The sequence below is a fragment of the Dermacentor albipictus genome, chromosome 1, assembly GCF_038994185.2.
Source record: "Dermacentor albipictus isolate Rhodes 1998 colony chromosome 1, USDA_Dalb.pri_finalv2, whole genome shotgun sequence".
Lineage (NCBI taxonomy): Eukaryota > Metazoa > Arthropoda > Arachnida > Ixodida > Ixodidae > Dermacentor > Dermacentor albipictus.
This window is the reverse complement of record NC_091821.1, coordinates 183,942,009-183,958,112: the sequence shown is the minus strand read 5'-3', so window position 1 is coordinate 183,958,112 and position 16,104 is coordinate 183,942,009. Positions and strand designations below refer to the sequence as shown.

Here is a 16,104-nt window from a genome sequence, read left to right as displayed (position 1 = left end):
TACAATCCCAAAACTCTGCAACCACACCTTGCCTCTAGTTTCTCTCACAGCCACAAAGAGCAGCAGGTTGCTTCCCAGCCTCCGACTGTGGTCTGTTCCGGCACCGTTCAGCAATGTAACCATGGTTTCTTCAGTGGAGCTGATGACCAGGATGTAGAGGACTGGCTTGAATCATACGACTGAGTAAGCAAGCACAACAAATGGGACGACGCACATAAGCTCAACCATGTCATCTTCCACATGACTGACGTCGCCAATCAGTGATTCTGTAACCACGAGACTGACCTTACCCTCTGGCTGGCCTTCAGAACGAAACTCATGGAGCTATTCGGTCGTCCAGCCGCCCACAAGTTGCATGCCGAAGAGCGCCTGTGAGGACAAGCTTAACAATGTGGCGAGAACTACACCAGCTACACTGAAGATGTAGTTGACCTTTGCAAGCATGTCAATCTATCCATGACAGCAGCCGACAAGATCAAACACATCCTGAAAGGCATCAATGACGATGCATTTCAGACGCTTGTCACCAAGGACCTGCAAACAGTAGTTGACGTCATTCAACTGTGTTAGAGCTATGACAAGCTGCAGAATCAACACAACTCCACTCGAAGTGCCTCCTTGCCCCATGAAAACATTTCAGCCTTAACAACTGCAGGTCTTGCAAGTGACCACTCTCATGTTACTTAATGAGCTTAACGAGAATAAAGGGGATTAACCGAGGGGCGCGATTTTTATATCATAAGAAGCCACCAAACAAAGACACCAAGGACAACACAGAGGAAATTACTTGTACTTACTAACTGAATTAAAGAAATGATAAATCAATGGAAATGAAAGTGGATGAAAAAACAAATTGCCACAGGTGGGGAACAATCCCATATGTTCGCATTACGCGTGCGATGCGAGCGATGTTGGCTTCTTATTAATGAGATTAAGCAGTTTGAATGCAAGCAGGTTGTGCACCAGCTGTCCCTTGTACATTGTACCCTTGGTGGTGCCCCATCTACGTTGCCACCCTCAATAATGCATGTCATTCAAGAGCAAGTTTCCAAGTTGCTACCCAAAGCCTTTGCGATATTAGTGATTGCTCCGCTAACCTACGCCGGATCTGTAGTTATGCCAAAGTCATGCCTCTACCCCATCGCCAACTCCTACGTGCCAACACGCACCTTTCTTGTGTTGCCTCAACCTGTGCACCAGGCTGTCTGTCCATTCTTACGACTGGCACGTTTTAAAAACCCATGGCGCACCCCTGACAACCGCCCCATAAGCTACTCGTATGCTTTCCCAGGCCACATAGCGTATTTTTGCAGCCAGCATTGATTTTTCTTTCATGAGGACATATGCCCAAATAACTACGGTTTCGCACTGACCACAGAACGCTTCACCTGGTCCTTCTGCTAACTCTTTCTATTTGACTCGCCAAAACTTCCTATGCACGTTGGTCACCTTCACCATTTCGCCGTTCCCTTTCAACAATTCTGCGACACCCTCAGCCTGTCCCTGAGGAAAGCTAGAAGCCACAGTTCTGGAAGCAAGAACTGCACAGCTTTCAAACTTTTCAAGACCTTGTTTGTACCCCTCTAATGTTGTTGCCGGGAGCAGCAGTATCTGTAATGACTGAAAACCTTTGCCATAAACTCCAAAAAGTAATGACACCGCTTGCTGCCTTTTTATTGAGCACTGCGAGCTCGCAACAAATCTAACCTTTTGCAGTGTGCTGCACGCGGCGTGCACAGCACGCTACAAACGCTACTAATTTTCTGACGAATCTCCCTTCCCCCCTTTCCCAAGAAACAAAGTTTCAGGATATGGGCTCCAAAAAAACGACACGAATGGAAGGGAAAGCTTGAATGTGAAAGCAAGGTAATGGCTAGTTACGGTCTTAAGAGGGGGGGCAGTCCCCTCTCCCATGCACAGAACATTATGGCCCTACTAATGCTACCTGATTATTCTGGAATCGTGTTAACCATAACTGCTGAGAAGGGATCAGCGCTAAAAATTCCACACACAGATAAAGATGGGACAAGCTCGTGCACAAAACTTGGGGGCATTGTTGCTCCCCGCCAGGCCTTCGTGTCATCGAAGAGCTTCTCATTTCTGGTACTTGACCAAATCGTCGACCACGCTGTGCAGAAGCATTCTGAAAATATTGCAAGTTGCTTGTCTAGAAAACACGTAATAAGTGCCCCCTTCCCCCTTTTTCTTTCTTGCTTTTTTTTTTCCCCCTTGCCTCCGACTTTCATTACGTTGATAAACTTGAGAAGGGCTTGCTGTTATGCTAGTTTGTACATGCTGATAAGAATCAAAATAGGGTGAAAAACAGGACGAGGAGGAGAGACCTACAGAACGATTATTTGCGCACGGCGAAATACAATATCAAGGATGGGGATGCTGGTTTAGCAAAGCTAAGAAACTGCCACAACAAACAGGTGGGAGGGCAGGTAGGTGAATGGCCTCGAAGTTCATGCAGAAACAGAAATATAGGAACGTTAGGGGCCACCACTTCATTCAATAATCTGGTGAATGTTGATTAGTGTGACAGTGACTAACGAAAAAGAACTTCAAGGGGAGTGGGGTGATGTATATGAGGACAGGGAGGTGGGGAGGGGGCAGGGGCATAAAATGCGTCAAGAATGAAGTTGGCGGACGATTATGGACATAGAGAGGGCGCCTCGTCACTGCCCGATCACACATCACACCAGTCAGCTGTGACCAGTTGCCTAGCTGAGGCTCACCTGCCCCATTGTAACCCGAGCTGCTTGCTGTGGAAAGTTCATCCTAACTAAATGTCTTGGCAGCTTTCAGAACAGCCAGGTGTCAGGAGACCCAACACTTTCAAATCTTTCAGAGATACTGGCCCTTATTTTACGGTGAACTGCGGATGCCGTAATTTTCACAAAGGCTTTGACATAGAAAGCAGCCCTGCTTTGGGCTGTCTGCCTCATCAATTCTCAAGTGTGATCAAATAACAATATGCGCCGCATGATGAGTGTACAATACCATGATCACAAGTTACTTTGAAACATCTCTTCAAACAAGTTGGACAGTATGTCACTGAAAGTGAATGAAACTTGCATCATATGATACTATCGAAGTTCTGCCGCAAAGCTTCATTCCTGCATTTTTAAATCTAGAATAACATAGCATGCCCACAATGCTAAAAGCGTGATCAAGCGATAGGCGATGTGCAAAATAGTGCCCGCCCTTTTTCGTACGTAGCCATGGCCGTACCACTCACTAGAAAATCTGGCTGTGAAACAAAGGTTGCCTCCACTGTTATCTGGGCTGCAACAAGCCTGGCCTGCAAACAAGAAGACACACGATAGCGCGCTGTCCTGTTTTAAAGTGAAGCTTTCTTTGCCTCCTCCTATGACTTTCCCACTGCTGCTGCTGCTGCTGCTGCTACTGCTGTCTTGCATGGCGCATTGAGGGAGGTCAGACTGTGTATCTCCATGGAAGGAGCATAGCAGAGAGGAAAGGCAACACAAGAAACTCGTTTGGACCTTTGCACCACATCGAATATGCACAATGCCCTCTGGAGCTTTCTGGGCGTCACCACAATAGCCTCTTGACGGGTGTAATTATCCGTGACCCCCCCCCCCCCAAACACAAAAGCATTGCAGAAACTGCAGCGCTTACCTTTCTACTAACGTGCAACCACCCAGAGGGGAAGTATATAGAATGGTAGGGAAGAGGAGGAAAACGAGTGAATCCAGGAGTGAATCCAGGAGCATCCAGGAAACAAGTGAATAACAGCCTTGGCACTCTTTGCTCAGAACTCGCATACATGAGGTGAGGGCAGGAGACGGTAAAAGCGACGTGAAAAGGTGGGGAAATGCTACTACTAGGGCTCCCGAGGCACCCTAACTACTACACGACAGCCGGTTGCAGACAAACTGAATTAATTTAAGTTCTAGGTACGCCACGTTTTGTTATTTCTCAAAAATAAACACAATGAAAATTTATGAAGTGGGCAACTGACGCATGGCATGCAGACGCAAGGCTGCATTAAAGCACTGTAACATCTAGGCAACATCGTAGCACCGCCGAGTCTAGGCATTGCCCTTTGACTCACTTCGATTCAACACTTTTGTGCCCACCGTGGTACTTTGCAGCTATGGCATTGCTCAATGTCGTGGGTTCGATCATGAATGCAGCAGCCATATTTCAGTGACGAAATACAAGAATTCTCGTGTGCTTCAATTTAGGTGCTCGTTAGAGAACTCCAGAGGTCAAAATTGATCCATAGCCTGTCACTACAACATGCCTCATAATTCGGTTGTGGTTTTGGCACGTACAGTTCCATAATTCAAGTAAAGTTTAAGGGACACAGGTTTTAGAGACCAAAAAATTGCGAGATCAATATTTTGAAGACTGTATTTTCGGAATTTCTAACTATTTTTCCACCAAGCCAAATTTAGCGCATTCTAAATCAATATTTTAGCCGTAATATAAATTTTTGGCGCCAGCTTGGACTAAATATGAGCCAAATTTTCTGTAAAAAAGCCTTTTCCACAGCGCATGACAGCCCTTGCAGCCATTCAGTCACGCCAACCCGTATATTGTTTAAAAGAGCCGTCTCTCGTCTTCATTTTCCCGCCGCCACTGACTCCATACGTACATTGGCAGTGAAGAAATTCCACCTCAAAAAGAAGACCCAATGCGTGCTGTAATTGGTTGACAAAGGCACGTGACCTTGAGCTAGCCACGCCATTGGCTAGACTGGTGTCGTCAGCCTCGCTACGCGGCTGCTCCGCACATGCCGTGTTTGCCAACTAGGTTTCCCACGCTGACAGCAATGCCGACTTCGAATCTGAAGTTCGCTACGATGTACATACAAATTTAGAAAAAAAAAGGAAGAAGTCGGTGTACAACGTCAAGAAACGACGCTCTACCGCGCCGCTTCCCTATGACATCAATAAAGGCGCGTTTATAGTCCGACGATATCGCCACACGGGCGGGCATCGCTTGACACGGGGCGCATCCAGTTACGTCATCTGCACCAGTGTGTCGAACCATCGGTCTAACTATAGAGGCTGTTGTCTTCGCCAACGTGACGTAATGTGTGTACACGGTGACGCTACGTCGGACTATATTTAGCCCACCCGCTCCCACAGTCAAGCGACGCCGGAGATCCCAATGTCGTGTTAGGCCTAGTCCTCCGAAGCGCTCCTGACAACGGCCGTGTTTCATCAACGTTTCAACATGATGCTACTATTTTGCAGCCGGAACTTTTGTGGCATACTGACAGTGAAGCTCAAGGAAAACTTAAAGCATTAGCTTCAACTCCTGCTACTGACTGAAAATCGGAACTACTAGATCGCGTTGACGACATTGCTGACGAAGCAAACGAGCTGGCTACGTCTGCTGGGCATGCGGCTGCTCAGAATACATCACCGTAGTGACACTAGTCAGACAGACTACATTCCTGGAGGCTACTAATGCAATAACACTTGTATATACTCAAATATCTTGTAGTGTTCTGTTATAAAAATAAGTTCATTTTGACTTTTCAAGTTTTCGCAGAATCTCATTTTTGGCGTTTTTTAAACTTGCCGAAGCACTATCTTGGTCTTCAGGGCACATGGATCCATAATTTTAACAGTGGCATGTAGCTACATGTGTGTAATACACAATGCTAGAAGATTTTTTTAATTTCGCTTATGTAAATATTAAAATCTGGCTACTAATTGGACCACATAATTGTTATGTCTGGGGATCGAACTTCAAATTGCTGCAAAATTGGTAATACCTTCAATATAGATAAAGTAATCCTACAGTGGTGTTGCTTACACTGTGTAGTATCCAGCCATATGTCTTTATAAACATTCTGGCTGATACTCTTCTTACAATTGTTCCGATAAACTATCGGTGACATGCTGGTGATTAATTTTAATTACATCTGGAACCACTCAGTCAATTTAAAAAGTTACTGTATTTTTGAAATCAGCATGAAAAACTTTGTCTGGGTGACAATTTTTATTAAATTTAGTCAAAAAATATAAAAAAAGTTTCTAGGTACCTCTTCCCCCCCTTGACACTTCTGCCACAATGCGATGAGCCGTGTAAGGCAATGACCATACTAACCTTCTCAGAGGTTATGAACAATGGTGCACAACAATGCCTCAAGCAAACACATCTTGCTATGGGTTATGTATATTAATGTATATGTATGATGTGGGGATGCGCGACCCTCGCGCCTCCCCTGATAGCTTGTTTTCCCGCATAGCCCCGTCTCCGTGCGGCGTTGGAGTGGTACAAGCGTGGTGCGAGAGATGGCGCGAGCGCCGCGCCGCTGCGCGGTTACTTGCGTTCGGGAAAGACAAGGCGCTCTCTCTTTGGGTTCGGGAAGTGAGCGGGTCGGACGTGCCGACCCGCGCGCCGACCGATGCGTCAGCGAGACCGTCTCGCGTGGCCGCCTTCGAACGCGCCACGATTCGCGTGACTATACACGCGAACGACCAGGCGTTGGGATCCAGCATGGGGCGAACAGATTCGCTCGCTTCCGGTCGCGGTGAGTCGGACTTCTAGATTTGTCGCGCGCCCATTGGCATGTTTTGTGGATAGCAACTCGGCTAGCAGGCATTGATGTATGAAAGGTGCAATAAATGCCCTTGTGATTGTTTGCACTACTGTGTTGTCGTTCCTTTGTCCCAAGAGTACGGTGTGAGATATCCCACATCAGACCCCACAATATGTATATTAAGCATGTATATTAAGCAGACAAAACAGCAGTAGTGCATGCACGGTAACGCTTACCATCAACTCACCACTCTCGTACTGCATTAAACGCTGAAGAAATAAAACATTCGCCATCAACGAAGCCGCTAATTATCGTCAATCAAATCGAGCAGCATAGAAAGCTTCGCTTAAGTTGATTCCCACAGTGCGTGAGATCACGTATTTTTTATTTTTGTTCCCATTTTTAGCATTGTTCATTTTCCCCAGTGATGTACCAGCTAGATCATCAACACATGTTATATAAATGTATCAATTCATAAATGAAATTTTAGTTGTTTTTTTCAATATCATCATTCTGAAAATAGCATAAGGTTGACAGCATAATTTGATGCACTGTGGCTGCACGCCTTAGCAATGAAAAACTTTTGTGAGAAGTTAAGCAAAGTGTTGTTTCGGCAATGCAAAAACATGCACCCTTGACCATCGTTCTTATGTAAAGCATTCTTGTCTTGGGAGTGCTACAGTTCGTCCTTGCATGGTATAAAACCTCCATATTGTGGCAGAATAAACAATGACATCGTCTAGGTAGACTAAGCAAGTCTTCCACTTAAGGCCTGAGAGAACAGTATCCATTAGTCTTTGGAACGTGGCTGGGGCGGAACACAAACCAAAAGGGAGAACTTTGAATTCATGGAGCCCATCAGGCGTTATAAAAGCAGTCTTTTCGCGATCCCGCTCATCGACCTCTATTTGCCTGTATCCACTTCTTAAGTCCATCGATGAGAAGTACCGTGCATGCCGTAACCTGTCGAGGGAATCGTTGATGCGTGGTAAGGGATACACATCGTTTTTTTGTAACCCGATTGAGCTTGCGATAATCAATACAAAACCGCAGGCTACCATCCTTCTTCTAAACGAGTACCACGGGCGATGCCCAAGGGCTTTTTGACGGCTGGATGACATCATTTTCTAGCGTTTTCTTGACTTACTGCTGTATTGCTTCACCCTCTTTCTCAGCCACGCGATACGGATGCTGTCGGATGGGTATTGCTGTTTCCTCCGTAATACTGCGGTGTTTCGTCAGTGGTGTTTGACGCACTCAGGAAGTTGTAGAGAAGCAGTCCTTAAAATCGTCAAGCAGTTCCCTGAGACTTTGTTTCTGTTGCGGCGCTAAACCTGGGTCAACGTTGACGACGGGTGCATGTGGCATCGTATCGGTGGTCGGTTTCTCTTTTACAGCAAAACAGTGTTGAACGTCGTCAATTTCATCAAAGTATGCCACAGAGGTGCCTTTACTGATCTGCCGGCGTTCATTGGTGAAATTTGTCAGAAGTATCTCTGTGCGACCACCGCTTAGACTGACGATACCGCGAGCAATGGCAACACCTGGATGGAACAGAAGTGCAGTTAGCTGTTCGGCTACACCGTCCTTGTTAAACTGTTCTCTGCAACTGATGGAGACAAGACTGCATGATAGTGGTGGTATGCAGACATCGTAGTCGGCGACACGTAATGATGTACGTTGGCACTTCGTCGTGGCTCGTCTCTGTACTAGTTGACAAGGCTATCTCGCCGTCCCGTATGTTAACCACGGCACCGTACTCCCGCAAGAAGTCCATTCCAAGGATGAGTGATCTGCAGCACTCTTTTAAAATCATAAAAATGGCGACAAAAGCTGTATTTCGTATCTGGAGTCATGCAGTATGTTTTCCTGTAGGCGTCAGTATCTGGCCCCCAGCATTTCGAATATACGGGCCCGTCCACTGTATTTTGACTTTCTTAAGCCGGTCTGCCAACTGCTCACTCATTATCGAAAAGTCTGCGCCAGTATCAACTAAAGCTGTCACGTCGTGCCCATCAATCGTTAAGAGTAGGTCGGCACTCACAAATTCGTCGGCGTCCCGTTTCTCCGGGTTGCTCTGCTCGTTTCTCTGTAATGTTGGGGGACTTTCGGCGGTTCGACGACTTGCAACCTTCCCCTCGGAGGTCGCCAATTTCAGTTTCCCGGCCGTGGGCTTGGAGAGCGGCCTCTCACCACGTCGGCAAAACTGCGACGGTTCGGCGAAGAATAACGCAATGGAGACAGCGAGCGCGACCGGAGGTTAGCTGGGCTGCCTTGTTCCCAAGTGACACTGTCGTCGGAGTGTCGATGTCTCTCTGGAAACTGTCGCGGAATGGCAGGTGACATTTCCTGGATGCCACCCTGGCGATGAGGGCAAAAACGATAAATGTGCCCTGGTTCGCCACATTGAAAACACAATGGTCAGCTATCAGCAGTGCACCATACGTCAGTCCTGCGAAGCTGAGGTCGCCTGAAATGCTCCCTCTGTATTCAGGCAGCAATAGGTGGCCGCTGGTGGTACTGCTGTACCGGCACGGTAGAAAGCAGGCGACGGACAGCGTCTGCGTAGCTATATGCGCGTGGCTCGAAGCGCGCCTCGGGACACGATTCAGGGAGTGCCTCAGGAGATGCTAATGCTTGCCGTATTTTTTGGCGGACAACTTCAGCGATTGAAGCAACAGTAAACTCCCTCAGTGTCACAGTTTGCTTCGCAATCTCCTCGCGCACCATGTCTCTTATCAGTTGACACAGCAAGGTCTCGTCTGTTACTGTGAGTACTGCGGCTCCTGCCGGCGCATCGTTAGTCACGCCTTCGTATTGCCGACAATGCTGCTGGAGCGCCCGCTCGATTGCTGTGGCTTCCTTAATGAACTCTTCCACTGTTGTAGGTGGGTTACGCACGAGACCAGCGAATAGCTGTTCTTTGACGCCGCGCATGAGATGGCTCAGCTTCTTCGAATCCGGCATGTTGGGATCCGCGCTGCGAAACAAACGAGACATGTCCTCGGCAAACATGGAGACACTTTCATTGGGCTTCTGTGCTTCCGAAGGTGTCAAGTAGCCGACAGCAAAATTTGTCCCACGTTGTCAAATGTGCTTAGCGGTTTTGGAACCACGTCCTTGCGCTACCTTCAAGAGCGAAGTACACATTGGAAAGCTTCTGGTCCAGACGCCACTGATTCACCTTAGCTACGCGTTCGTAATGGTCCAGCCAGTCTTCGGCGTCTTCGTACGCGTCACCATGGAAGCTTGTGGGGACTGGATTGTTTTGGACAGTCACCTGTGTTGGACTAGCAAGCGACAGTTCCCGAGTCGGTGAGGTCGCTGACGAAGTTCGTTGCAAGAGACCGAATTCCGGGCACAGACCTTGCAGGCGACGGCTTGCGTGGTGCACAGGTGTCTTGACGCATGGATGATGTCTTGAAGGGCTGGATGCAGGGCTACTCGCAGGAGTCGTCCTTATCATTAGACGATGATGCAATACCCAGCACCTCCACCACTGTCACGGCTCACTTGAGACAAAGAGCAGTATTTAATCTAGACAATTAAAACAAGCGTTCAGTTTAGGCTTCTTCTTCTCTAGCCCCCTCGCTCACACACACGAGGTCGTCGTCTTCATCAACGTTGTTGGGCACAGACGGCGTCGCGGCAATATTATATTATATATATATTCAGCTACATCACAAGTTCCTATTGGAACATTATGTGAAGGGGGTTATACAAAAAGCTGTAAAATCAATAACATGGAGTGAATGTTTTCGAGTTTTGCAATACAAGTAATCAGTACATTATCAACACAAACAACAAAACTATTGAATGCACTCATCATGTTGGATTGGTATTGATTAGGGCAGTAAATGCAGATACAAAAATTTTGCTCGATACAAGTGCGTAAGACCAACAAAAGTGAGACCTTTAGTACCAATCAAACATGGTTATACAATCACTATATAGTTCGTAAAAGAAAAGAAAAAAAGCCAAACAAGATAAGCTATGAAAACAGGACGTGCAGTTCTTCCTTGAATGCATCAGAGTTTAGCATATTGACCGCTCTATCTGGAAGACCGTTCTAATATGGCACAGCACATGGTGAAGCCAACAAATTAAATGCTTTTGTTCGGCCGAACAGGCGTCGCAAGCTTCATCAGGGTGTCTACCAAGTCAACATTTTCAAATTCTCTGAGTTTTCCAGGTTTTCCCTAAGCAATACAGAACATTATTTTATGTCAAGACAGGATGACACCACCTTACCCGATGCTGTCACTCTCAAGTAAGCATATTAAAAACTTAAAAAATACAACTTAATTATGTTTAATTATTCATTACGCAGTACATTGTTGAAAATGACAAGTTTACAAAGTCACAATGCCGTTTGAAGCCAAAAGGATGAAGTTTAGGCAAACCCATGTACTTCCCATTATTCCCATGCTCGTACAACCGTTCTCATTGCAGTTCCCGTAGACACTAGCGCCCGAGTTCTCTCTAGTAATTATTGTACGAAACTCTGATAAAAACAGAGAAAAGTGGGTTAACGCACAAAGAAAGGGTATGCAAGAATTCAAAACTGACTGATGACACAAGCGCTGCTTTACACTGCAGTTTTCAAGTGTTGAGTTCAAGCTTGGCCAACAGGCAAAAAGCAAGCATAAGGATGTTAGCTCTCACTGTGCCACACCTTTGCATTGCAGCAGCAAATAAAGTCAGACATCAGAAACAGTAATACAGTAAAAGCTTGTTAATTCAAATTTAATGGGACTGTTAAGCCAGTTCGAATTAACATTCGAACTAATGAAAGTGAGCAAAACATGGTGACAGGCTCTTTGCTGCACTTTCTGCCAACACAGATCTCCCCTTTGTAAGTAATGGTCTTATCAGGCTGAAGCTTGAAAAACAATGCTGTCTCATCAGCGTTAAAAATATCACTTGGAAAGTGGCTGTTCAGGAACTGCTACTGGGCGCCGCTTCTCCACATCGTGTATGTGTCGGCGTCCACTTCTTTTGCCTTGCCAAATATTGTGCGAAAGACAAGGCTATGCCTTTCCCTAAAGCGACAGAACCAGCCCTCGGAAGCAACAAAGTCTCGGACATCCAAGCAATGGGCAAAATCGGCCGCCTTTGCCATGATTAGGGGTCCGCTCAAGCGAAGTTCTGGCTTCGAATTTCTTTGATCCACATAATCACAGCACTCTCAAGTTCAGGGTACTTAGCTATGCATAGCCTTTTTCAGCTGCTGGCAATATCTTACGCATCTTCGATGCTGGCAATATATATGCATCTTCGATGCTCTTTGTTGTGGATGTAGGTAGACAACAAGCTCCGCGGCATGCAGTGTTTCTTCACAATTTCAAACTTCATGGTCTTCCCTTCGTCTATTGCTTGCAGGATCTCTACTTTCTCTTTCACAGTCTTCGTGGAGTACTTTCCCTGCGAGAACAGGCTTAAGGGGAGATGCTACTCGAAGACACTTTTTCTTTAATTTTTGACTTAGAGCTATGAAACTCCACCTATTAATTTAGTTTTTTATGCTGATTTCAACCCTGCAATTAGTTTCACTGTAAGTTGCATAGTTTTTGTTCTATTCGATGCCAATGTGCAAAATTGCACCTTTTTAGCCCCCATTTTTGTCACACTTAATTTCCATAATCACAGATCATTGATGGCTCATTTTGATCCATATAAACTGTAGAGTGCCAAAAACTAATTATAAAGTGCATACAAAATATGCTAATGACGTGAAAAATTTGAACCTGGCAAGTCTACATTTTCATGACACCACCATGTGGAAATTTTAATTTTTTTTGTAAATATTTGACCAATATTTATGTTTGAGAGAGATAATGGCACTCCTCACACTTCAGAGAAAATGTGTGCAAAATTTCATTCAAATCCAAGCATCAGAAGTGCCAAAAACATGAGGGGCAAACCCAAAAAATTGCCCAAAATTTCATTTTGAGAAAAACGCATTTGAAGTTATAATTGCATGTTTATTTACAAAAGAGGGCTTGAATTCCAATCAAATTTTGACATAAAAGAAGAAAATTGTTCATAAAACAGCGACTGTCACTAGAAACTTCCTGCAGCGTATGTCTCTCCCTCACGGCCCTTGCGAGTCCAATCACTGATGAAAACCGCACTAGCTGCACGGGCCGCCACAGCAGCTTTGACGGCGATTCACGCGAGCTCCCGCTGTCATAGTCTCGGCGCGCACCGTCGCTGGTGTCCCTGCGCGCCGCAACTCGCCGCGATGAATAAGTTGCGGAAAGAACACTTTTTGGGCACGCACAGTTCTCGCAGTGTAGCTCCAGGAACGAAGCGAGTCATTTGCGCTTCTTGGCCGGTTCCCGGACACGAAGTTCTGAGCGCTGGCATGTTGGGCAAATCGCGCCGCTCACAAGAATGTTGAGCGCTGTCAAATCAGTAATTAATGATGACACCCCATCACGCGCTCTTTACTCATCTTGGAAATGTCCAATCTTCTTTTCCGACGCACTCACGTATTCTAAGGCCGCTTCAAACTCGCCGGAGGCATTCGTAACACGGGCGGGATCGGCGCCGCTTGCGCTAGGCCTAACCGCCGTAGCGGCCGTGGATCGAGTTGTCGCTGGACGAGCCTTTGCCTTAGATTTCCGCCGGCGACCTCGATATTTGTGCACCGCACGGTGTTTCACTCCGTGATGACTGCGCTTGCTTGGTCTCGCTTCGTCCATGACGAAGATATAGTTGCCGAACGATCGTCACCGTGAAGCGAACCTCCACGAAACATGGACCCAGCAAGTAGGCTTCGCCACACGTACGCGCATGATGGCCAATGGCGTTTCCCGATTCGTACCACGTGATTTAAAAACCAGTCGCAGCGCTCCGAAAACGCGGCAATAACATGCTTTTTTTGTTATTTCTAGCGCTGTAGACGCCTAGGCAACCGTGGCGATTCAGAGAATGAGGCTTGGCCGATCTCCTCACGCGATCCGCAACAGCGAGGAACCGCGCCATGGCGGCGGCGAGACGCTCGAAGACAGCGTACTTTCGGTTTTTTAATTGCCACCTTGCGCTCTTTAAATGCGTTTTTAATCCATTTCCCATTTAAATTCAGCTTTGATATTTATTTTCATAAAAGTAGAGGTACTAAACTTGATAAAACAAGTAAAAACCAAAAATGGATAATTTTCGAGAAAAACCGCGATTTTCGACCCGCATCGATGTGCAGAAACAGCGCGCAGGTCCAACAATGCAACAGCACTACTACCACCAGCAGCATGCGAGACTGCTCGACATAAAACGATGGTGTTGATGGCAATGTGGCTATTCTCTTTGACCACCATGCTAGAACTACGACAGTCGTGCCTCCTATCGTTCAGCCGTGAAAGCTTTCAGTAGTAGTTTACAAAGACACTTGGCGGCACACGGTTCGAATGATAGGTGGAGGCGCTAATTTGTTATTGAATTAATGGGTTGCATTATACATAGACTTTTATGCACTGTAGACCAGGGGCGCGATCGGAGATATTTTGTTCGCTGCGCGTTCTGTTCAGTTGCTGCAACGTCACAAAGTTGCAGTATGCAAAATTTGTGACAGCGGGGCGGAGAGAGCAGCCAATCAGGAAGCGGTGACCTCCCCGGAAGTTTACTTCCGTCGTTTGTCGCCTGCTTGCAAGCAGTATACTACAACACCAAATGTTTCTCGTCTTCCAAATGAATTAAATCTTTATCTAAAAAAATGTATTTTTCTTCTCAAGCCCAAACACGTTTTCAAATAGTAGTACGTGTGACTACTGCAATTTATAACTACAAGGTTCTTTGCGTCGTCCCTAGGTGGTGTCGCGCACAGCGAGAAGGAAAAAGAAAAAAAAAACGACGGGAAGAGTGGCGCACTTTTCTAGAGGCAGCGACAACATCCCAGTGGCTCGCTGGCACCGATGATGTTGTCGATTTCTCTGTGCAACCGACGAATTATTTGTTTCGAGAAAGAAAAACGACGCCGGAATTCACTTTCTGTCATTTCTTCAAACGCGTTTCGCAAACGTGCCATTCTGCAGCCGCAAAGGCCGCCTTTTGGATCCAATCCAATCCACCAGACGCGCCATGCGAAGCCGTATGATCGCTCCAAACTTCTCAACTCCCGTCGCGTTCGGACGAAATGCTCGGTGGGCGGATGATTGACAGGAGCGTGTCGTCATTTTGACGTCACCAAAAACAGGGCGGCGCCCCGCGGCTGGCGACGTCGGCGCGGAGTAGGCCAATCGCGCGCGCCGGTAACCGAACGAACGCGCCGAACAACCATCTCCGATCGCACCCCAGACCGCAGCGACCAGTTTGGTTTATGACAAATTTTAAATTAATGAGTGGTGAATTAACGAGCTTTTACTGTAGATCCATGGGCCTAATTGCTAGAAATATTTTTTACCTTGAAATCAGTACGTGGTATGGGAGGAAGCCTGGCAGGAGAAACTTGATAAGCCGCACAGGCACCCACACCATGAGGAGCACTGTAGTACCGAAAATCACCAGTGACACCAGGAAGCGGCGGACATGTTGCAGAATCGGGAGGTGGATCATCTGTTTAGGCCAAACACAGCATATTGAAATTAACAAATTATGCATGCTTCTTTAAAGGAACAGTGTAGAGATATTAATCAGTAAAACTAGTTTAGTGTGTCACACTTGTAAAAATGCAAATATGCAAGTCTTATCCCGAGCAAAGCCTTGATATACTAGAAGAGATGCAACAGAAGACAAGGGGCAGCACAATCTTCGAAATTCACACACTTGCTGCCAGTGAAGTCACATAGTTGAGGAGCAACTTTGTAAGACTAGTTAATGATCAATACAGATGACTTCATTGCATTTAAAAGTAACCAAATGCTTAATATAGCAACATTTTTAGAGTTTTTTCACACACGAAGTATCCCAAATATATGGAAATACAGACAAACATTATACTACAGCATGACCAGATGTTACTTAGCCGTTTTATTACATCAAGAAATTTCTTACCCAGAATACTGAATTTCTTTAATGCTGATGTGAATGTGAAACAGCAACGTTTTGGCAGTAGCTTTCTAACAGGAGATTGAATCTGAAGGGGCGAACATGCCATAGAGGAAAAATGAGCATGGTGCTCGGAGTTTTGCTCACTGCACATACGAATGGCTCATGCAAACTACGGCCGTTCGTTATCGGCAAGAGGCTATTGCCACTCTGCTTCAAGAACACAGCCCCCCCCCCCTTCAAGAAAGCGTTGATGACACACTATCTTTTCACTGAGTGACGCCGGGTAGGGGATGATGAACTGTACAAGTTGCGTGGCCGTGTTGTCTTCTTGTAGACAAAGGCTTTCTGTGAACCGCATTTTAGGATATCGCGAGTGGCCAAAACAAATCCAACCCAAAACTCCACTTGGGCAAATCTTTACATTACAGTTCTAAATCAACAAAATTACTGGAGGCCACGTTTGCGCTTTTCGGAAGGACCTTTCCCCTCCTATTGCAGCAGCGAAGCGCAAGACTCATCACTGTACGATTCGCGGGTCTGTGCTGAATGCGTTTTATTCATGCTCGTATGGTGACACGCGAGTGGGAATG

The 16,104-nt window shown here is 46.3% G+C and overlaps 1 protein-coding gene across 3 annotated transcripts in view; it reads right to left on the bottom strand.

The window, feature by feature from the left end:
- Window positions 1-16,104, bottom strand: part of LOC139053570 (E3 ubiquitin-protein ligase MARCHF6) — a 143,840-nt gene that overhangs the window by 30,569 nt on the left and 97,167 nt on the right. For all 3 annotated transcript variants that reach the window (XM_070530506.1, XM_070530502.1, XM_070530507.1), the window contains exon 14: window positions 14,928-15,079. In XM_070530506.1, the coding sequence (XP_070386607.1) occupies window positions 14,928-15,079 (152 nt within the window). The remainder of the gene's footprint in view (window positions 1-14,927; window positions 15,080-16,104) is intronic.